Source organism: Phyllostomus discolor, chromosome 1 (assembly GCF_004126475.2).
Source record: "Phyllostomus discolor isolate MPI-MPIP mPhyDis1 chromosome 1, mPhyDis1.pri.v3, whole genome shotgun sequence".
NCBI classification, from domain to species: Eukaryota; Metazoa; Chordata; class Mammalia; order Chiroptera; family Phyllostomidae; genus Phyllostomus; species Phyllostomus discolor.
In genome coordinates, this window is record NC_040903.2 from 218,265,905 (window position 1) to 218,288,399 (window position 22,495).

At 68.6% G+C, this 22,495-nt stretch overlaps 2 protein-coding genes across 8 annotated transcripts in view; both read left to right on the plus strand.

The window, feature by feature from the left end:
• The window catches only part of PACS2 (phosphofurin acidic cluster sorting protein 2), a 39,771-nt gene extending 26,638 nt beyond the window's left edge, over positions 1 to 13,133 (plus strand). For 3 of the 7 annotated variants that reach the window (XM_036014340.1, XM_036014336.1, XM_036014328.1), the window contains exons 17-25: positions 44 to 154; positions 528 to 636; positions 1,230 to 1,262; positions 3,993 to 4,035; positions 5,079 to 5,121; positions 5,301 to 5,436; positions 6,158 to 6,384; positions 6,510 to 6,623; positions 7,157 to 7,848. In XM_036014340.1, coding sequence (XP_035870233.1) covers positions 44 to 154; positions 528 to 636; positions 1,230 to 1,262; positions 3,993 to 4,035; positions 5,079 to 5,121; positions 5,301 to 5,436; positions 6,158 to 6,384; positions 6,510 to 6,623; positions 7,157 to 7,275 — 935 coding nt within the window. In that variant the 3' untranslated portion in view covers positions 7,276 to 7,848. Of the gene's footprint in view, positions 1 to 43; positions 155 to 527; positions 637 to 1,229; positions 1,263 to 3,992; positions 4,036 to 5,078; positions 5,122 to 5,300; positions 5,437 to 6,157; positions 6,385 to 6,509; positions 6,624 to 7,156; positions 7,849 to 13,122 lie in introns of those variants that run through there. The other 4 variants (XM_036014351.1, XM_028507583.2, XM_036014332.1 and 1 more) reach the window with 3 other exon arrangements.
• TEX22 (testis expressed 22) lies at positions 10,561 to 20,998 on the plus strand. Its single transcript, XM_028505527.2, has 3 exons — positions 10,561 to 11,167; positions 20,617 to 20,727; positions 20,816 to 20,998. Exons 1-3 carry the CDS (start codon positions 11,003 to 11,005, stop codon positions 20,993 to 20,995), a joined length of 456 nt encoding a protein of 151 aa, XP_028361328.1. The 5' UTR covers positions 10,561 to 11,002; the 3' UTR covers positions 20,996 to 20,998.
• Positions 20,999 to 22,495: the final 1,497 nt, after the last annotated feature.

Genomic DNA, 22,495 nt, shown 5'->3' on the forward strand with positions numbered 1-22,495 from the left:
AGCGCTGGGGCGGGCCTCACGCCCTGACCTGTGCCGCCCGCAGGCTCCCACCCGGTGGCCCGGTACCTGGGCTCCGTGGACCACCGCTACCACAACTTCTTCCAGGACCTGGCCTGGCGGGACCTGTTCAACAAGCTGGAGGCCCAGAGCGCCGGTGAGGCTGGGGCGCCCGCACCTCCAGTGCCCGTTGGCAGGCAGCAGGGTCCCGTCGTCTCCCAAGACAGACCCCCGTGCCCCCCCCCCCCACCCGCTGAGGCCCTGGCCACACCCGAGCACCTGGGGGCGGGGGGTCAGCTGACAGGGTCCCAGCTAGGACACGTCCCTCTGCCACCATGAGCCCCGAGGTTGGTGACCAAGGCCGGGACCCTGGGGGAATGTCCTCGGGACTTGGACTTGGGGGGCCTGGCTGCCCTCCCCTGGGACCTCGTGGGGGTGGTGGCCACCACTGGGCTCCAGGTGCTGGGCGGCCCGGGACGTGGGCGTGGACCAGCACCGCACCTCACGGCCCCACGCGCCGCCTCGTGCAGTGCAGGACACACTGGACATCGTGTCGAGGGTCACGCAGTACATCTCGGGGGCCAACTGTGCCCACCAGCTGCCCATTGCGGAGGCCATGCTCACCTACAAGCAGAAGAGGTACCTGGGGGGCCCCGGCCTGGGCGGTGAGGGCAGGCGACAGGGCCCCCAGCCCCACTTCGTGGGCCCAGGTGGCGCAAAAGGGGCTCTGAGTGATGGCCCCCAGGGACAAATGCGGTGGGCTGGGTCGGGGGGCGGGCCACAGCCGGGCTGTCCCGGCAGGACCCTCTGCCGCCCCCGCAGGAGAGCTAGGACGGGCTGGCTGTGCTCCCGTTCCCACATGTGTCGGGATCTCCCGTGGCGAGAGCTGAAAGGGCCACTGTCGTGGTGCCCAGCCCTGGCACTGACCGGCTCTCGGATCTGGCACCCGCTCCTCCAGTCAGGGCCTCTCCGGCTGGGAGACCCGTCCTCACCCTGCCCCGGGCAGGACGTGGTCTACAGGGGTGGGGACTCGGCTGAACGGCCCCTGCTGGGCCGGGCCTGGGGCGTGGCCAGTCCGTGGGGGAGGGGCGCGAGGTGGGCGGCCCGACGGCCAGGCGGACATAGCAGAGTGCCCCCGGGCTGGTCCAGGGGCCGTGACCAGCCGGCCGAGCCGGGCCCCCTAGCACGCAGTAATAACGAGTCTGTTTTCTCTCCCGGCGGCTTTCTGAAAGGAGAAAGAACTTCCACTTTGACTTTACCCTCAGGTACCACGGTCTCGGGGTCTGCGCCCCGGCTGTCCCGGCTGGTCTTTAGGGCTGTTTAGCAGCGTCGGCCGGTGGGGGTGCGTCTGCAGGGCGGGTGGCCGCCCGCCTCCCTCGGCCCGAGGAGCAGACCGGACCCTGAGGCAGCGGCCCCACCCGCTCATGGCCCCCCACCCTGCAGCCCACCGGTGCCCGGGCCCCCTCTGTCCAAGTCCAGAGGTGGGGTTTAAGCAGTGGCCACGGCCTGCCCCTCCGTGAGAAGCGTGTCTCTGAAGCCGAGTCAGGCACGGGCCGGAGCTCGAGCCGCCCACTGCCTGCAGTGCTCGCGGCCTGGAGGGCGGGATGAGGCCGACTCTCCCTGCGAGGACGCTGCGGTGGGCGAGGGCGGGGCCTCACCCCAAGGACGCAGCGGTCAGTGCCCCCCAGACAGGCTTCTCCCAGCGAGAGAGCCGGTCTGCTGAGAGCCAGGCGTGGGGCGCTGCAGGGTGGCCGTTCACTCACCCCTCTGGGCGTTCTGCACCCCAGGGTCCGGGGCCGTCTGCTCCCCGGGAAGGCCCCAGGGCAGGGCCGCAGCCCGTCGCCGTCCTGCTAAACAAGCCCCGGGGGCTCGAGAAAGACCAGCTGCGGGGGCCTGCTGACCCCCGAGCCGTTCGTGGCGTGGCGGCTGCTCCCCGTTGGCCGTGGTGTGAGGACCCCACAGCACGCCCTGCTGCCTGGGCCCAGCTTCTTGCCTCCCCGCCCCCACCCCCCACCCCAGAGCTGGCTGGTCTGAGCAGAAAGCCAGGGCCTCAGGAGACCCTGGCTCTCCCCTGGTGCCGTCACCCAGCCTCCTATTACAGGGGTGATGCCAGTATGGGGGTGGGGGGCGTGGAGGCTCCAGACGCCCTGGATGAGCCCTCAAAGGCCTGCATGTGGGTCCCACCTCCGCCCCCCGAGTCCAGGGCCCAGAGTCAGCATGTCAGCCTTTGCCTCCTGGGGAAGACAGCACCTTCTGTCCACCCGGGAGACCCAGGAGACGGGGGCAGTGGGCGCAGGCCCCCTGGCCACTTGCCAGTCAGAGTCCCCAGGAGCACTTGCCAGAGGGTCCTGTGTGACCACCTGTTCCTGGCCGACAGTCAGATGCACCTGCCCCGTGCAGCCCACTGCTCCCGGGTGAGGGGGTGCTGGGTGCCCCGTCCTGGCTCGGCTCTGACGCCCTGGTCCCTGACGTGAAGGTGAAGCTTGTCTGAATCCAGGGGTGCCGCCACCCCAAGAATGCATGCAGTCCCCTCTGTGTCCGGGGTTCGGGTGGATGCCAGCCAGTGTCACCCGTCACACCTGGCCTGTGTTGAGGGCTGGGTGTCCAGTGCATGGCCCGGGCGCAGCTTGGCTTGGAAGTCTCGGCAGCAACCCTGTGCTGTGGTGTCTCCCGGCTCCCGGCCCCTCCGGGCCCTCGTCTGCCTCCCTGTGTGCCGCTCCCGGGGGCGGGGGGTCGCGGGGACGGGCTCGCTGCAGGTGGGGGTGGCCCTGTCGGCTGGAGCCTGCTGGGCCCCGGGCCACCTTGCACTCGGCGGCGAGCCTGGGTGCCCGCCTCAGGTGGCTTTCCTGTCCAGCGCGGAGGACGCGATGTTGTCTCCCTCCGCTGGACTCCCCTCGGACAGCAGGGCTGGGCTGGGGGCTCAGGCTTCCTCCGCGGGGCGGGGCAAACCGGCGGGGGCTGTCACCCCACCGTGTGTGCCGGGCGTTCCACGGGGGTGACCTGGCCGCGCTGGGTAGGGGCCGGGGGTCCCCGTGTGCAGGTGATGCCCGGAGGGGGGGCTGCCGTCCACCCCCAAGGGTGTCGGGGCACAGAGCAGCCCCGCCTGTGCCCTGTGCTGCCCTGGGCCCTGGCCCCCCGGTCCAGCTCAGCGGCGCACTTGGTGGGCAGCGGTGGGGGCGTGGCTCTGGGAGTGGGCGTCAGAGAGGGAGCTCCGCCCCGTACCCACGGGCACGTCTGGGGCCGGCGGGGGCACCGTGGCCACTCCCCTGCCAGAGAGACATGAAGCTCTGAGCGTCGGGGAAGGGGGACGGGAGGACTGGAGCTGGGACAGTGGCCCAGAGACCCGGTCACGGAGGGTCTCCCGGACGGAGGAACGCCCCCAGCCGCGGACCCGGGCAGAGAGCTGTCGCCGCCCCTGAGGCTGCGGGTGGCCTCCCAGAGGCCGGGAGGGAGATGCCCTGCAGCTGCCCGGGGGGCCTGGAGCCCGACTCCTGGGGGCCCCCCAGGCCACAGCACCGGCCGGGCAAGGCTCTGCAGGAGGCTGTGCAGAGCCAGGTCCAGGCAGACCCTGCCGCCTGCCAGTGGCTCGGGGCAGCCGCACGGCCGAGGGCCTGGGCCTCTGTGGGCCACTCCGGGTGGTGTCTGTGGGAGAGCACGGGCAGAGGCCCAGGCAGCCCTTCCCACCACAGCCTCGACTTTGGTGGGCACTGCCGGCCCCCAGACCCCCCGGGAGAAAACCTCTGCCCTTGGCTTTGGGGCGGCCACCTCCAGTCACCAGAGGCCCCGGCTGCTCCCTGGGGGCCCCGGGACGGGGCAGCAGGCCTGCCTGTCGGGCTGGGCCGGGCTGGCCGCCCTCTGCCCGCAGGGGGTCCCGCCGGGTTGGGAGCAGGCTCCTTGGGCCCTGTGCCCCCGACTCGGAGCCGTGCCTGCGCCCCCTCCGGGTGGGCGTGGGGGTCCCTGAACGGAGCCGGCGGTGACTGTCCTCTTGCTTGCAGCCCCGACGAGGAGTCTTCACAGAAGTTCATTCCCTTCATGGGGGTGAGTAGGGGCGGGGCGGGGGCGGGGGCGGCCGTGCCCGGAGCCCCCCGGAGCTCGGCCGCCTCTGCTTGCCCTGGGGTCCAGCGGCTCCAGTCGGACTTGGCATTAGGTTGACACATTTCAGAACCTTCTGTGCCGGTTAGCGGAGGTCTTGCCTTTTAACGCCTCCCCTCCTGAAGGTCCCCGTGCTCTTCCCACGTTCAGCGAGGGGTGAGGCACAGGCCCCTCTCAGCTCTGTCCTGTGTGCGGTGGGTCCAGCTCGGCCCTGTGGCAGGCACCCTGTGGGCCTGGCAGCCGGCAGGTCCTCCTCTCTCCATGAGGGGACGAAGGGCTGCCCGTTTTCACAGCCTGCCGTCCACCGTGTGGCCCCCAGCTGAGGCATGGCCTCAGAGCCGTGGGCAGCCTGGCCAGTGGGCCCAGTCCCGGGGGAGTCAGTCCAGAGCAGCCTGTCCCGTGGAACCTTTTGTGGTCGGGGGGGCCATGCTGTGGGAGGGGGCAGCCTCAGCTGCCCAGGCGGTGGGCGTGCCACCGTGTGGCCGAGCTTCGACTCACCTCTGCACTTCACTTCGACTTCACCTGGCCCTGCTGGTCCACACAGGTGTCGCAGCACCTGGTGCAGGCCCGCGGCCCCTGTCCCGGAGCTGGGCCGGCCTCTCCAACCAGGTCCCCGGGTGGCGGAGGGCTGGCGGAGGGCAGGGCTGCATCGGCTCGGCTGCGGGCTTGGGCAGCCTTCCCACCAGAGGCCTGACGGGTCCCGAGCACTGGACACAGCTCAGGTCCAGCCCAGGGGCTGCTGGCAGCCACAGATCCTGGGAGTGCAGGGCTGCCTGTGCAGCCCCTCACGGAGTCTTCCGGGCACACCCTTGTGAGGGGGGTTCCTTCTGCCCCCGCACCACGCCCACCACTGGGCATTGGCCGCCCTGAGATTGGCTCTGCCCACAGACAGGAGGGGCTGGGACTCGCCCTTCCCCAGTGGCTCCTGTTGGGGGGCCTGGGGCCCTGGGACGCTGGGCCGCTGCCAGCCAGTGCCTGTTGCTCTGCAGGTGGTGAAGGTCGGAATCGTGGAACCGTCTTCAGCCACGTCAGGTAAGCCTGTCGCCCCAGCACCGTCCGCTGCAGGGCTCGGAGCCAGAGCTGTGTCCCGGGGCCCACCCCTGCCCGCCACAGCCTCCCCTCACCTCGGACGCCCCCACCCGCCTGACCCTGCCTCCGGATGCCCCGGGCGCTGCGGGGGCTCAGAGCTGTGCCCCTGCCCCTTCCCCAAGGAGACTCAGATGACGCGGCCCCCTCTGGCTCCAGCGTGCTCTCGTCCACCCCGCCGTCCATGTCTCCGGCCGCCAAGGAAGCCTCGCCCACCCCTCCCTCCTCCCCATCCGTGAGCGGGGGCCTGTCCTCGCCCAGGTAAGCGCAGGCAGCCGCACCCCCACTCCCCGGACCAGCTGCCCACCCGACCCCTCCCAGCGCAGCGGGGCCCGGGTCGGAGGGGGAGCCCTAGCGACCACCGGCGGCCCCGGGTCAGGAAGCCGAGGGGCTAGTGGAGTGGGCGCAGAGCAGTCAGGGCTGCGAGGACGCGGGCCCGCTCAGACGGGGCACCCCACGGGGCGGGTAGGCTCCAGGCCCACGCTCGCTCAGGAGGTGCGCAGCGTCACCAGGGACAGAATCCACAGAGTTCGGACAGCGGGGTGCTGCTCTGTCCACGGACGGGGCTCCAGGAACCACGGAGCCAGGCAGAAGGTGTCAGGGGGTGGCGCGGGGGAGTCAGCAACCCCTGCTGTTCCTGGGTCTCTCGTGAACAGAGCTCAGTGGGCGAGACTCGGGTGGGGTCTGGAGTGGCCCTCGCACCTGTGGGGGCCACCCAGTCCAGGGAGTGGGGGGGACACCCAGCCTCTGCGGGGGCCGTGTCTGGGGTGAGGCAGGTTGACCTTGGCTCTCCAGACTCCAGGGTTAGCTTGGGACAGCCTGTCCTGTGGACCCCGCCAAGGCAGCACAGGTGACTGCACTGCCCCGGGAGACTGGGACGGCCCCACGGCGGGCAGCCGACGACACCGTCCCACCGGCGCCCGCCCCCGGGAGGCCCTGTCCCCGCCCGAGCACGCCCAGCGAGCCTCCTCTGCTTCCCCAGCCAGGGCGTCGGTGCCGAGCTGATGGGGCTGCAGGTGGACTACTGGACGGCGGCCCCGCCCGCAGACAGGAAGCGAGACGCGGAGAAGAAGGACCTGCCCGCTGCCAAAAACACGCTCAAGTGCACCTTCCGGTCCCTGCAGGTCAGCAGGCTGCCCAGCAGCGGCGAGGCTGCAGCCACGCCCACCATGTCCATGACGGTGGTCACCAAGGAGAAGAACAAGAAGGGTGAGTGGGGACTGCCGGTGGGGGACCCAGCTGGGCAGGTGGGGGTCCCAGGTGAGCCCGGGGTCCAGCCCCCCCCCCCCAGCCCTGAAGGAGCAGTAGGGCAGCACGGCCCCTTCTCTTCCTAGTGATGTTTCTGCCCAAGAAAACCAAGGACAAGGACGTGGAGTCCAAAAGCCAGTGCATCGAGGGCATCAGCCGCCTCATCTGCACCGCCAAGCACCAGCAGAACATGCTGCGGGGTGAGCGCGGCCGCCCGCCCTGCGCCAGGGCCCGGCGGTGCTGTCTGGGGAGCACGCAGGTGGCCGCGGCGGAGCTCGGGAAGTGCGCTTCGCAGGAGCGGGCTTTGAACACACGTCTGTGAGGCTCCTTTCAGAGCTCCAGTCGTGGGTCTCAGACTCGAAGGTGACCCCCACCAGGGCCCGGGACTGGAGCTCGGGTCCGGGGACCTTGCCGGTGGAGAACCCCTGCCTTCCTGCCTTGATTTTCTGGTCGAAGTGGAGGGTGTTTTCCACCTGTTTTGCAGACCCCCCTGAGCCCAGGGGGTGAGGGTCCGCAGCCACCATGGTCAGGGAGAGGTCACGGTCAGAGCCACAGTGGGCGGCTCTGAGGGCAGACAGCAGACAGGCCTAGCCAGCAGGCCCTTGTCCCCGGGGGCCTGGGAGTCCCCGGGGGTCTCGGCTCCTCCAGCCTGTCCTGGGCTCGGGCCCAGGGAGGGGTCGGTGCACCCCCTGGCCAGCGGGCGGGCGGGGCTCACACAGCCTTGTCCCCACAGTCCTCATCGATGGCGTGGAGTGGAACGACGTGAAGTTCTTCCAGCTGGCGGCCCAGTGGTCCTCCCACGTCAAGCACTTCCCCATCTGCATCTTCGGACACTCCAAGTCCACCTTCTAGCCCCGCCCGCCGCCCTGTGGCCGAGGCCCAGACGGCGCCGCCGCTTTTCTGCTAACACTGCAGCCCGCTCCGGAGAGAGGCCTCGGAGACACACAGGGAAGCGCACGTCCGGGGTGGATGCGCTCACAACCCGGGACTAATGGAGGCCCCCACTGGGCCCCCAACTGCTCTGCTTACTAACCAGAAGGCCCCGGCGGGCTGGGGGCCAGGCCGCAGTGCTGGCTGCAGTGCCGCGGTCGGTGCGCGCCGTCCGGTTCGCCTCCCCAGGAAGGACGCTCGCCTCCGAGGCCTGCCCCCCGGAAGCCAGGACTCTGCTTCCCTGGGGAGCCCGCTCTGCAGGTGGCCCACGTGCCCAGATCGGAGCTGGGTGCCGGCGGCCAACAGCCCGCCTCCCGCTGGGGCGTCCTGAGTGAAACACAGAGGCCAGTCGGCCCAGCCCTGGGCCCCAGCCGCCAACCAGCCAAGTGGCCCCAGCACCGCTCACTCGTGGTTCTTAATAAACTCCAGCCTGGGGCAGTGGAGGTTTTACAGTATTGGATATTTTTAATGCTTTTAAATACATGTTACAACGTAGCTGCCAAGCAAGTTCTTGCTCTTCTGAAGCCCCAGCCTCCGGGCTGGGCAAAGCCAGCCAGTGCCTCCCATGACCCACCCCGGGGCTGTTCTTGAGACACCCCTGTGCCTCAGTGAGCTGTCCCTGCTCCAGACTTAGCCAGCACGGTGGCCTCCCCTGCCTCAGCCCTGGCCCCGCCTGCTGCCTACAGGGTGCAGCTGTCACCGAGCAGCACTGAGGTGGCTCAGGCGGTGGGGCTGGGCACTGTTGGGGCCGTGGGTGCAGCAGGGACCTCTCTCAGCCGAGCTCCTTGGAGTTAGGTTGTGGGTCTGGGTCCTCTCCTGGACAGCAGCCCCACCCTCTGCCTTCCCACACAGCAGGAGAGGGGTATCCTGCCCTGCAGCCAGGATCCCCCCCAGTCCTGTGCCACCGCATCCCAGGTCACCACCGCACGGTGGTCATGGCCCTGGGGCCTGAGGCTGGGAGGCACACAGGCCATGCTCCGAAAACGGCCGGCTGCAGGGCCAGCTGCGGGCTGTGCCAGCCTCCAGGGACGGGCTCCACCGACACCCTGTGGCACAGAGGGGCCCCGTCCTGGGGGGTGGAAGGTGGCCCCTCCTTCTGACCTGTGCCCTCCCTGCTAACCTCCTCCCCCAGGTGGCTGCACAGGGTCTGAGTGTTGGTGGCCAGTGGCTCTGGGGCTAGTTGGCAGACGGGACTCAGGCATGACCTTGGGTGCAGCCTGGGCCTCAGGAGCCTGTGGGCAGAACACTGGGCAGAGGGCCCCCACCACCCCCATGACACCTCCTCGCTAAAATTCACCTCTCCCTACTCCCCTGGACCAGGTGCCTGAGGCCGAACCCTGGCCTGAGGCCCTGCCTGGCTCTGAGAAGAACCTGGGATGAGGGTGCAGCCCCTGAGCTCACGGCCCAGCCTGTGGCTGCCCAGCGAGGCAAGCACAGAGGCCTTGAGCCTCCCACCCGTCCCCACCACTGGTGCCGGCCTTGGTCACTGCTCCTCAAGTGAACTCTGCAGAGGTCACACTCAGTGGGACGGAGGTGCAGGGGAAGTACCGTCGACTGCACGTCTAGCCTCAGAGCTGGTTTCAGAGGAAGGTTCCGGAGCTGGCTGTGGGTGGCCCCTTTCCCGGAGAGCGTCCCTGTCCCCGGCTGCGCCCTTGTGTGCATGTGAGGGCGGCACCCGGCACCTCTGCCCTGTACCCCAGGGCCACGGAGCCCACCCGCCACGCCATCCCTGGGCCCGGGAGGCCGTGCAGGTGCACGGCTGCCACAACCGGCTGGGACACCTGCTCTGCCCCCACTTGCACCTCGATGTCCACATGGGCTCAGTGGAGCCGGTCACCTGTCCCCTCCCCCCTCAGGGGGTTGTTCTGAGGACACGTGGGAAAGCACTCGCCCCCTCGGAGAAAGGGCACACAGAAGCCAAAGCCGTCTGTGGCAGAGTGGTGGAAGGAGGGGTGGGCGGTGAGGAACGTGGGCCCCGAACAGCGGCCCCTCAGCAGGGGTTCCTAGCCCGTGGGGTGACCGCAGGCAGCTGGCACTGAAGGTTAACCCAGCAGTCACCACGGCCGAAGCAGGCGCCAGGGAGGGGGGGGCCAGACCTCGCTGTCCTCTGTAGCCCAGCCCACACCTCTGTGCCATCCCCTGGGTCACGTGTCCTCAGGGGTCAAAGACGAGTGCCCCCGCCCCCCCCCCCCAGTCAGTGTTCCGGCCACAGCCTGCGGAGAGGGCCTCCAGGGCCCGGGCCGAGGGTGTCTGTGCGGCAGCTGGCAGCTGGCAGGATCCGAGGGCCCAAGGCCGGCCTCGCTGCGCTGCCGTCCCCCAGATGGGAAGACCGGACTGGCCTTTGGGGTCTGGCCCTCGTCCTGGAACCGAGCCATGATGACAAGACCCTGGCACTTGCTCTGAAGGGCCCGCAGCCTGCCTTCCGCGGGCTGGGGAGGGAGAGCGTGCCCGCGCGAGGGCGGCCCCTGCAGGTTTCCGCAGACCCCGCCCCGCCCCGCGAGCACCGTGTGGTCTCGAGGTGTGTGTGTCTTCCCAGTTCTCCCTTTTTAACGGCAAACACGATTAATGTTAACAGACTTTGGGGGGAACAGATTGCAACCTGTCGCGTTTGTGACCACACAAAGGACGTCAGGATGCTGATGCGACACTGATAAACCCGCGGGGGCTCAAGCCCAGGCCCTCCGCCGCCGGCTGTGGGGCTCCTGGGCGGACGCAGCAGCCCCTTCCGTGCAGGCTCCCCACCGGGGAGCCGCGTCGGCGCCGCGGGCACTGAGCCCCACCGAGCGCGCGAGGCCGGGACGCCGCAGCGCCCGAGACGACGCCCCTGGCAACCGGCGCTGACGACACAAGCCCGCGTGGCCGGACCCCCGGACCGCCGGCGCCAGGGCGCAGGCGCACCGCGAGCCGGAAGCGGAAATGGCGGGGCGGGGCCTGCCGAAGCGGAAGGTCCGCGGTCTGGGCTCCGCCCTCTCACGCCTTCCAGAACGTCCGTGGGCCCCACCCCCTACCCTTTGACCCTCCCACCAAAGTGTGTCCAACCCCTCCCCTCCTCCGCACCCCACTGTACCCCTACCCCTCCCCCGCCCCCCCACTGTACCCCACTGTACCCCACCCCTCCCCCGCCCCGCACCCCACTGTACCCCATCCCACCCCGCACCCCACTGTACCCCCACTTCTCCCCCGCCCGCACCCCACTGTACCCCACTTCTCCCCGCCCCACACCCCACTGTACCCCACTTCTCCCCCGCCCCCCACCGTACCCCATCCTTCTCCTGCTGACCATTGTAACCGCTGCCTGTTTCCCTCCCACCCCCGCTGTGCGGTCCCCTGACCCACGGGCGGCAGGTGGGAGGCCTGGGCCTGGACAGGGGGCGTCCCTGGGGCCACTTGCGGGAGGCGGAGCAGGACAGGGTGCAGTGGCTGCTCCAGCCTGTGGGGCCCTTGTGGAGAAAGGTGGCAGCAGGGCCTGGGGTCCCAGGTCCCCCAGGGGGCCCACCCCGCACTGTCCAGCTAGTGGCGGAAGGCGAGCCCAGCAGAGCCTGACACTGCTTCCGTCTGCCAGAGGGACGCAGGCAGCCGTGGGAGCCCAGGTGGCTCTGGGGCCCTTCCCCCTGAGCCCAGAGGTGCAGACCGGCGGGCCGCCCAGGCCATGAGCAGCAGGAAGCCTTTGCTTGCAGACCCCCACAGGGAGAAGTCGGGGCCACAGCTGCCCCAAGGGCCCAGACTGGCCTCTCCCTCCCCCGGCCCCACTGACACCTGGGGCCAGCCCGGGCCCCAGAGCAGCAGCCAGCAGGCACCGGAGACTCAGGACTGGGTAAGCGGAAGGGCGCCTGGCCTCGGCCACCCCAGGGCTCCCCTGCAGGAGCCACAGGCACTGGCTCTGGCGGTGGGCTGGTCAGGTGCGCGTGGACGGACGGACGGGGCTGAAGGCACCTGGGCACAGCGGCGCTGGGACAGGGAGCCCAGAGTGCCCAGAGTACCGGCTCTCCCCCCAGGAGCCGTGCGTGGGCACTAGGCTGCATTTCTAGCCCGCCCGCCTCCCGTAACCGGGGGGAGGTCTGCCTGCCTCTGCCGAGTGCTGGGGAGGGGGCACGTGAGGCCAGGGAGACGGGCCTGCCTCCTTCCTCCCGAAGCGCCCGTTCCCTGGGCCGTGCAGGTGGCGCCAAGTTCAGGGAGCCCAGCCAGGGGGAGCTCTGCCCTCCCAGTGGGGGTGGGACAGGTCCTGCCCGCCGGGTCGGCAGGCAGTCAGCAGAAGGCCTTGTCTGAGAAGGTTGTTCCTGGAGGCCCCGCTTGTGACGGCCTCAGACAGCAGCAGGCACCTCTGTCCTCCCGGCAGCCGCGTGATTCCCACACAGCAGCAGCCACAAGTGTGGGTGGGGCACAGCCGCTCCAGCCTCAGGGGACGCCCCATGAACAAAGGAAGCCAGGAGCCCCGGAGTTCCGTGTGGTTCCCCATGTGCAGGGGTCAGAGCCTGGCCCAGCGGATCAGGCGGCGACGAGCCAGGCGCACAGGGCGCTGGCTACACAGCTGGTTCGGTGTGGGGGAGCCCACAGACCCGGGTGCTCAGGCAGTTCTGCTCGTGCGTGTGCACGGTCACAGGCTGACCTAAGAGGTCGCCCGCCCAGGTGCCTGTGAGGCACCCGCCAGGGTGCACGGGAACCAAACTGGCAGACCCCATGGCTGATTCCTCAGGACGGTCAACCCAGGATGTAAACGCACTGGTGTGTCACCTGTAGGTGGCAGACGTGGGGGCTTCTATCTTGGCCAGGTGGTGGGGACTCACACGTTCTCCTGCAAAGAGGGCAGGGCCTGGCAGTGCCCGGGCAGGGTGACCGCTCCATGCACACCGCGTTAGCAGTCCCGAGCGGTGGGCAGGTGGCCGTGGGTCCCAGGCAGGCGGGGAGCGAGGCCAGGGCCAGGAGCAGGAAGCGGGATAGCAAGGCCCAGCGGGAGACAGCTCAGAGGAGGAGGCTCAGGGCGGAGACCAGGGGAGGGCAGGCCCGTCCTTGCAGGCGCCCAGAGTGTGGTTGGGGGTCAGTCTCTGTGGAGTCCCCCAGTGGGGGCTGTTTATAGCTCCGGCGTCACCCGACCTCTCCCTCCCCCCGTCCCACCCTGGGGGCCGTCAGCTGCTCGCAATGGTATCAAGGACGCACCAAGCTACCCTCCCTCTGGCTGTGCTGCACGGGGCCCTCCCTCCTCGTCCTCAGCGTGCCCAGGTCCCCCAGGCCCCCCACGGCAGCCCCTTGTCAGGCATCGTCTCCCGGGGAGCCCCTCACCTGACCGCCTGGCCGACAGAAGTCAGTCCCGCTGTTCCCCGTGCCCCTGTGTCTTCCCAGCCCAGGCCCCAGGGCAGCGCCTTCACCCCGTGGCTCGCGGTGGCACTGGGCACCCCCACGGGGAGGCGTGTGCTCTCAGAGGCCAAGCTTCCAGGAGACGTTCTCCATGCCAGGTCTGCAGATCTCCCGCCGCCCCCCAGAGGCTGAGCACGGTTTTGCGTCTCTGCTCCCCGGGGAGCCTGCTGGAGTGACCGCAGAGCAGAGAGAGGGCAGAGGCCCACAGGACCGAGAAAGGGCAGGAGGGCTGGCCAACGGGAGGTGGTGGCCGCGTTCCAGTGGGGGGGGGGGTGCCCGCACTGGCCGTGTGGTGGGGGCAGCGGACACAGGTGCTGCACCAGCGGTGTACCCGCTCCCGGGCCCCTGGTCTCCCTCTGACTGTGGGCTGGGTGCAGGGGAGCGCAGCCCTCGGGGGAAGGGGTCAGGAGGGCCCAGCCGTGCCGGGCGAGGCAGGGCACACTGGAGGCGCTGCCGTCCCTCCACGCCCCGCGCCCTCTGGGAGCGGGTGTCCCTGCCGCTGAACCAGGGTGGTGAGCACTGTGGAGGCGGCTGCACGGCACCCTGGGAGGCCTGGGACCTGCCCGGTCCAGCGGAGGGACTGGAGTCCGTCCACACCAGACCGGTTAGGAGGAGGGCACAGATGACCGCGCCAAGGCCACGGCCTCCGCCGACGTGGACTCCAGGAGAAGAACGGACGAGCGAGGCGTGTCTGGCGTGAGGGACGCGCTGACCTGAACCTGGAGGTCGGCGAACCTGCTCGAGACGAACCCGAAAAGCCCTGCAGGAGCCCCCAGAGACCGGACGACGAGCGGAGACCCCTGTTCCTGGTGAGGGCTCTCCCGGGCGTTCCCGGGCCAGAGCCGAGAAAGATGAGTGACCCAGGACCTTTTTCCCGATGTGGCGAGCTGCTCGAGTGGAAAACTGAGACCTGGCTCAGGTGTGGCGGATACGAACCCCCACCTCGAGCTTCGGTTTTGAAAGCCAGAGGGTCTTGGCACGTGACGCGTGAGCAGCAAACCCAAGTAGAAGATCTAGACCTTGACCCAAGCGCCTGCGGACACGTGACGTGGGGCGGAGCTGGCCTCTCAGTGCGTGCGGTGGGGGGCACCTTTCCACAAATGGTGGTGGGCAGCTGCGTGGCTCTCCGGGAGAAGGCGGCAGCCGTACTTGTACTGAGCGTCAGGATGGTCTCCGGTTGAACAGTGATGCCGCAAAAGTACGAGGGAAACCCTGGAGGGGGGGCGGCCTTTGTAGCCACGCCGCCAAGTCCAAAAGCCACAGAAGAGAAGACGGACACGTTCAACCACGTGAACAACAGTACATCCACAGCCCTGACTGCTGTGAAGTGTTTCTCTCTCACGTGGATGTTTCTCCCCGTCCCTTTCTCCCTCCCCCTCTCTCTAAAATTAAATAAGATCTTTTTAAAACCCATGTCTGTAGAGGAAAAATAGGCTCGAAGGGAGTCGCAGCTCTTTGTTGGAGAAAGTACAGACTTTCCAGAAAATGGTGCTGGGACTCGGGACATCCACAGGCCAAAGAGTGCAGCTGAACTCTCCCCTCACACCACGTAATTAGCTCAAAGTGCATCACAGACGAGAACGGAGGAGCTGAGAAAGTACAGGAAGCCCTAGAAGAGAACAGGGGTGAAGCTTCCTGGCATTGGACTCAGCAGTGGTTTCTTGGGTGCGGCACCAACCGCACAGGCAGTGAAAGGAAAAGCAGGTACATTGGACTTCATCAAACTTAAAAACTGTGACCATCACAGGACATTACAGCAGAGAGAGAGGTCAGTCCGTGGGATGTGTAAAAATATTTGCAAGTCACACATTTGAGAAGGGATTAATATCAAGAATATAGAGGGAATTCTAAAACCTCAACAATAGTTAAAAAACAATACAATTCAAAAATGGACAAAGGACTTGACATTTCTCCAATGGTAAATAAGTGGTCAAGTACATGCCGATACGCTCACCATCACCCTGGGTGGTGAGGCTCGTCGGCCTGCAAACCGAAGGGTCGAAGGTTCGATTCCCAGTCAGAGCACAAGCCTGGGTTGTGGATCAGGTCCCCAGTGGGGGGTGCACAAGAGGTGACTGCACAATGATGGTTCTCTGTTTTTCTCTTTTCCTCCTGCCTAAAAATAAATAAATACTCTTTAAAAAAATTAGATTGGTAAATACCACGTCTTTACCACGACGAGAAAACACGAAAGGAAGTAAAGGAAGGGCTGAGCCGCCGCCAGCGGGGGCAGACGACGGCTCTGCACTCCGGTCCCGGCGCTTCGCCGGCCGCGTGTTTGAGCCAGGGGGCGACCCAGACCCTCCGGTGGCGGCGGCGCCTGAAAGCAAATCCCGGCAGGAGGGGAGTCCGAGGGCACCGTGTGCCGAACGCAAGCAACGGAGGGATGGAGAGGGACTGGAGGCTCCAGGGCCCCTGGGTGGCGGCGGGGCCTGGCCACCGGACTGGACGCCCGGGGGCACGTGGGGCAGCAGGCTGTGCTGGAAACGGGGATGCACAGGAGCGCCTTGGGCGGACAGCGCAGCCCTTCCTACCCCACCGCCCGGCGCCCGCAGGGGCACTGGGGCCAGGCCCAGAGGGACGGAGGCCGGCGTGGACACGGGGTGAAGAGGACACAACAGCCCCTCGAACTCGCAGACCCTGCACGAAGAGGGAGCCCCGCGTGGCCCGGAGGACAGCGAGAAGTGTTCTGTGTCAGGGGAGAGACCGACATTCAGGTGTTTGAGCACGCTACGAAAAACCACGGATGCACGCGCTGGCGAGGGCGGGGGAGCAGAGCTAGCGCCCCCTGCTGGCGGGCGTGTGCGGGCGGCGACGCGGAGAACAGCCCTGCGGCCGCATCCGCTGCGGGGAGGGGGCCGCGGGAGAGGAATGGGCCAGGCGGGAACCCCGACAGGGAGGTCTCCGGGCACTTAGGTGGGCCCGCGGTCGGACCGGCGCCGGGCCCCGTGGAGCTCGGAGCGGCGCGGGGGCGGCAGGGGCTGGAGGAAGCGTGGCCTGGGCTGCCCTGTTGGTGCTCAGCTCTCGGACAACCCGGGCGGCGGGACCCGGCGGCCCTGCCCCGTGTCCGTGGGGAGCCGAAGCAAGCGTGGCGTCGTTCGTTCTGGGCGGTGCGTTCCTGGGACTGGGCGTACGTTTTCCTTTGTGTTTTCCCCGAGTGGCCGTGGTTCTCGAACTTCAGCGCACACATGCCCCGGGCCTGCACGGGGACGGGAGGGGCGGGACAGCCCTCCCAGGGGCAGGCCCAGGAGTGTTCCACGCGAGCACAGGCAGGGACCCCCAGCCAAGATCCCTCCCCAGCAAGGCCGGCACTTAGGATGCAAGGGCGGAGAGAGTGCTTCCCGGACAAGGAGAAGCTGAGGAGCTCACCGCCACCAAGCCCTCGTCACACGAAACGTTCAAGGGACTTATCTAAGAAAAGGAAGATCAAAATGATGAACATTGAAATGGCAATAAATTCACAGCTATCAAAAATTTAACCTAGAAAACGAACTAAGCAAACAAGCAGGACAAGAACAGAGTCACAGATGTGGGGATCATTTGAGGGGTTGTCAGCGGGGAGCGGGGAGGGGGAGCATGCGGGGGAAGGTGCGGGGTTGAGAAGCATCGCTGCTAGGCCCGGAGCAGCCGGGGGCTGTTAGGAACAGTGTAGGGAATGGAGACGCCCACTGCACGACCCATGGAGGAGAACTAAGAAGGAGATTTGTGGAAGGAATGGGGGGACCAGGCAGAGGGGGGCAAAGGGGGAGAAGTTGGGACAACTGTAACATCATAAAATGTATTTTATAAATCTAAAAAAAAGTAAGCCCAGGCTGGTGTTACTCAGTGGATTGAGCACCGGCCTGTGAACCAAAGGGTCGCTGGTTCGATTCCCAGTCAGGGCACCTGCCTGGGTCTTGGGTTAGGTCCCCAGTAGGGGGCGAGGGAGAGGCAACCACACACCGATGTTTCTCTCCCTCTTCTCCCTCCCTTCCCCTCTCTCTAGAAATAAATAATTTTAAAAAACAAAAAATAAAGAAATTAGCCACCCCCTCCAGGAGGTATGGCCTGCCCAGAGCCACTTCCTGCACCTACGGGTGAGGGGGAAAGGGGAAGAGGAGCCGGGGCCCTGTGACCGCGGCGCGGAACCCTGCGGGCTCCCCAGGGCGGGCGGGGAGGGCGGCCCGCACACGCCCGCGCTCCGGGGATCTGCCGGGTGCGGGGCGGCGCCTGGGAGCGGGGAACACCGCGTGCCCAGGGGGCAGGAATTTGGGAATTTGTGAAACTCTCTGCGCTAACAAAACGGGACTGGCTCGACGGACGATGAAGAACGATGTGAACACGTCCCCGTTTATTTCCTCCGAAACAAAACCAGCGGGGCCTGAAAGAGGCCGGAAGTGAGGGGCGCCTCCCAGCGACCCCAGCAGGGGCGGCTCTCGCAGGTCTGGCCTCGGACGCGGGGCGCCGTGACGACGACGAGACCCGCACAGAAGCCGGGGCAGGGGATGAGCCGGAACACCCGGAACGAGCCGGCGAGGCGGCCACGATTTGCCGCCCATCCGCCGTCTGCCCGGAAAGCCCACGGGAGCCGGGAGAAAGAGCGCCACGGAAACAGTCACCGTCCGGCCCTCAGCCCTCCCCCACACACCCCAGACAAGCGGCCAGAGGCGTCGTCGTGGGAGAGACGGTCCGTCTCGCGGCAGCAGCAGCACCACCAGGTCCGCCCCGCCCGCCCCGGGCTGGGAACGCCCAGGTGCCTTCGTTCCTGCGGCGGGGGTGGGGTGGGGCAGGGCTGCGGAAAGCTGGCCCCCGCTCTGGGGCAGGAAGGGTTAATGTCTTCAACCGGCCGGACTCCCCCAACCAACCGATTCCGTGCAATCCCAGTTTAAAACAGAACTCGTCGTGAGTCTAAAAAACGTCAGCCTAGGCGTGCAAAGGGCTTCTGGCAGTGCACTGTTCATTGCTGCATAGCGAACATCTCCAGACTTAGCCGCTTAAAACTACAACAGACCCACGGGTCCCCGTTTTTGTGGGTGAGGGACCCGGGGGCTGCTTGGCCCGGCGGCTCTGGCTTGGGGTCTGCCTTCCTCGAGGTCACAGTCAGGGTGTCAGGTGGCACCACAGTCATCTGGGAGCTTGGCTGGGCTGCAGGGCCGGTCGAGTTCACGGGCTGGCGTGGACCCGGCCCCACGGTGGGTGGGCCGACGGCTGGCGGGAAGGAGGCTGCCCCGAGGTCCCTCCGTCGACACCACAGCAGCCCACTCGGTGTGGGCAGAGCCGGGGGCGCGGATGTGGGGGCCACGGCTGACGCAGGGCCCCGAGGCCGGCGTCCCCGCTCCAGGCCCCCCCCCGAGTCCCCCCCCCCCCCCCGGGCAGCAGAAGCGGAGGACGGCCTCCGCCCCGGCGCTGTGGGAGCAGCACCGCAAAGCGGAGACCCCCAACTCGGTGACGGCCCCTCGCAGGCGCCACGCCCAGCCGACCTGGACAGCCCGGAAGCTGCCTGGGCAGCAGGCGGGTGTGCGTGTGCTGAGCGTAAGCCGCTCCCCCGGTGTCCTGTGCCCGGCACAGACATCCTTCAAGAGGAGGGAAAATAGATAAATAAAAGGCAAGTGGGAGAAAAAAATGCTGCCAGCGGACCCTCACCCCAGTTGTGAGAGCAGACCTCACCCCCGGGAAAGTGGGCTCGAGGGAACCCGGGGAGCGAAGAAGGAAGGGGGGCTGACGTGGCCACGGCGCCCGCCCCCGATCGGCTCGCGCAGGGAGCCGGGCGCCCGGAGCCTGCGGCAGAGCTGTGCCCCGGCCCCTGGTGCCGGCCGGGAAGACACAGGGAGACGCCTGTCACCTTCAGACTTTGATGAGTTTGCAAGCACACCGCGATGACACCGACAGGCTGGACAGAACCGTTCCTCACGAGCGGGGGGCGGGGGGGGGGGGGACAGTGAGGTGGAGAGGACACCCAGTGGCCCAGAGGAAGGAGAGAGGACAGAAGGGAGGCCGTACAACTGGCCGGACGGAGCACGGCATCCTGCCGGCCGTGGGCGCAGCGCGTGGGCCCGGCGTCCAGGGAGAGGCAGCTGTCCTCCGGGGACCGGGGAACGCAGCCCCGGGCACGCAGGGGGCGTGGGGGGAACGTGGGCACTCTGACCGGGCAGGGGAGACGCACCACGCTGCCCGCCCCCTGCTGTGCCACCCAGCTCCGCCGACTCCCCTGCGGCCGGAGTTGGCGCGAGCCGCGGCGCTGTCCCGGCACAAAGGGCAGGCGCCGACCCCGCCACGGGAAGGGCGTGCGTGCGGCGTCGGGACGACCGCCGACCGTGCCTTCGGTGGAACGTGGGGCTCCCGCGTCGCGTGTCTTCATTACGGGGCTCTGGCGCTCCGCCGGCCCCTGGTCATCGCGCGCCCCTGAGGGTCTCACAGTCCCGGGGGAGCGGCAGGCTGGTGCTGCTCCGTGTCCGGCTGGCTCACTCCCACCCGGGCTGGCTGGTCCGTGGGGTTCAGCGTCACACAGGGAGGCGAGTGGCACGCGGCCTGTGTTGGGTGGGGCTGGTGGGAGGCCCGTGTGCCCCTGGCAGACCCCGCACCCCGGGTGCCTGCCGGGCGTCCTCCAGGGCTGGTCGTCGTGCTCTCCTGAGGGGGCGGGGGAGGGTCAGGGGCCCAGCCGCCAGGGTTCTCGGTGTCCAGTGGGAGGAGGGTTGGGGCTTCCATCCCGGTGGGGGGGCCTTACCCAGCAGAAGCGACGGCCATTTCTGCAGGCCAGGCCTGCTGCAGCGACAGCACAGGGGCGGGGTGGCGTCTCTGAGGCCGTGGGGGAGGGGGAGGGGCCGGGGCCAGGCCCCTCTCCGTGGCTCCTGGACGGCCGTCTCCCCGGGCCTCCTCGCACGGCCTCCCTTCCCTGCGCGTCTCTGTGCCCACGCGCCCACTGCGTCCCTCGAGGCCCTCCTCCCCACTTCCAGCGGTGTGCCCGCGTCGCCGAGACACGGGCCTTCGGAGCTTCTCACCCGACCCCTGACCCCCCCCACCCCAGCCCGGGGCGGCTGTCTGGCTGGGCCTGCTTGCGCAGGTCCCTCGCGTCGCTGGGGTCCGCGGGTTCTGTGGGCGCCTGGCACTGTGTCCTCAAGGCCCGCCTGTGCCGTGGCAGGTGCCAGGATGTCCGTCCTCCCTGAGGCTGGGTCACGTTCCCTTGTGTGGAGGAGGGACCACGTCGGCCCCCCACCCCTTCACTGTGGACACCGGGCTGCTTCCTTCCCGTGGCTGCTGTGGGCGGGGCTGCCGTGCGAGTGGGTGTGCCGACGCCCCTCCCGCCCCTGCTCCCAGCCCCTCGGGTGCACACCCGGTGGGGGGGACTGCAGGCCCGCAGGGCACTCTTTCTCCCTCTCTGAGGAATGGGGACCTCCAGCTTGTCTTACACCCCCATTTCCAGCGCGCCGCCCCCCACCACCATTGGCACTCCCCGAGAGTGGCTTGTCTTCTCCCAGGAGGGGGCAGGAGCTCGGGCCGCGGTCCCGTGGGGTGTGGCCCACTTCTGGCCTTTCCCAGGTGGTGCCGTGGCCGCCGGTTCCTGCGTCCTGATGGCTTCCTCTGTGTGGGGTTCCCCCTTCATCTCCTCGTGGCCAACCTCAGATGGGTTTGGGGGGACAGAGCTGACTTTCTGGCCTCGCCTTTCTTGGGGTGCACAACAGCCTGGCTGCCCATTCTCCCAGCCCCCAGTGTGCACCGCAGCTCCGGGCCACACTAGGGCACCGGCGGGACCACCGGGACCCCCGCTGAGCAGGCTCAGTGCCTGCGCGCCCAGGGCACAGCCCAGCAGGGTGGGTGCTGGAGCTGGAGCTGGGTCCTGGGGGCCGGCATCCGCCACGGAGGGCGCAGAGAGAGGACTGGAGGGGGCAGGGACCCCGTGCTCGGCTGGCGCGGACCGCCGTCCTGTCTCCGCAGGTGAGCGAACCCCAGGAGAGCCGGGAGCCGCGCCGCCACTGGAGCCTCAGCATCGACGAGCGGCGGCAGCGGGCCATGCGGGGCTCCACCGGGATCTGCACCTGCCGCCCGGTGCGCGGGCGGGGCGAGGGGCCTCGGGGGCGGCGGTCGTGGGGGGCCCCCCCCCGCCCCCCCCCGCCTGACCCTGCTGTCTCCCCAGGACCTCCTGCGGGTCCTGACCCAGCTGGCCGACGAGGTGGTGGACAAGGACGTGCTCATCCCCCACCCGCAGAGGCCCGCCCTGTCCACCTTCCCTGGCCGCGCCCTCCTGACCCTCGGCCTGCCTTTCTCCCGCAACGCGACTTCGGGGGCCCAGGCTTCGCGGTGCCCGCGCTCCTGAGAGCCCCCCTGAGAGACACCGAGCCCCGTGGGGCACGACCAGCCCCCGCCCGGCCAGAGTGCTGGGCTCGGGGTGCCGGCGAAGACCACACGGCCAGGCGCCCGCTTCTCCCCCGCGGCCGCTGAGATTAAATTTGTTCCCGGCCTGTGCACTTCTCGGGACCACTAGGGTGGGTGGTGGCTGGAGCCGGGGGAGGTGGTGTGAGGGGTGGAGGGGGAGGCAAGGCTTTGGAGGACACCTGACCCCACCCACCCGCTCGGAAACCCCTGTCGGTGGGTGAGAGGCCAGGTGTCAGGGGCCAGAGTGCTGTGGGCCGTTGCTGAGTGGCTGGACGGACTCCGCGTCAGACACGCAGGCCCAGGGCTCCTCTGGCTCACCCTGCTGCCTCCCTGGTCTGCTCGGGTGTCTCGAGAGGCCAGTGGGGCCAGCCCTCTGCCCCCTGCGTGGCCTCAGGCCCTCTCTGCACAAGGTGCCCCCAACCGGGAGCTGGTTCCAGGGGGCCCCGGCACCCCCCACCCCCACAGTGGCCCAAGCCAGGGAACCTCAAGGCTGAGACCTCGCACTGGGAGCCTCCTTGGTCTTGGGGGCCACAGGGCCAACCCAGCTCGTGGGGCAGGAGCGCCGCCTGCTGGTGGGGCTGGCGCAGAGCCCGTGTCCCCTCCAGCAGCCACGGGGCCCGGGACGGGGCCCGGCGGTGGCTCCGCTGTCGGGCTGGGGCCGCTGCACTGACATGTCCCCCAAGACCCCGGGTCTCTCCGTCGGTAACTGCGAGTCACGCAGAGTCCGGGACAGGCCTCGCCTGGCTGCAGCCGGGCTGTGAGTGGGCCTGGTTCCTTTCTGGAGGCTGCAGGGGACCTTCCATCCGTCCATTCCTGGCCTCTTCAGCCTCTGGACGCTGCCCACGTCCCTTGGCTGGTAGCCCCCCGCCTCCATCTCCCCAGTGGGCAGCACAGCACCCCCTGGCCTCCCTCCACCGTCACATCTGTCTTCCACCTCCTCTTCCTTTCAGGGACCCTGCAGCCGTCGGGTCCACGGGGTCACCCGGGACAGGGGCCTCACCCGCACCCCACATGACCCAGTGCAGCCACAGGTCTGGGGGCGGGAACCGTGCCCTCCCCGGGGGCTCCGATTGGTCGGGGAGAGGCCACGTGTGCCACTCAGCATCCCACAGCACTGGATGCCTGCCCCCGAAATGAGATGACCAGACCCCGAACGTCAGCGGTGCCCCTGCTGGGAGCCCCTGGGGGAGAGGAGCGTCTCAGGCCTGGGGGCCGGCTGAGAGAAGGGCCCGCCCAGCAGACCGGTCAGGCAGCACCCGCCTGGCTAGCACACCCTGGCCCCCGCCGGCAGCGGACACTGCCTGCTGTGACGACGCATGCCCTCTCTCCTCTTCTCTCCCTTCACGTCTGCTCCCCCCCCAGGCAGGTCTCCCCCAGCTCCAGGAGCCTAGTGCACCTCCCTGGGCCCCACAGGGTCCCCTGGGGCATGGCCATCGGGGTG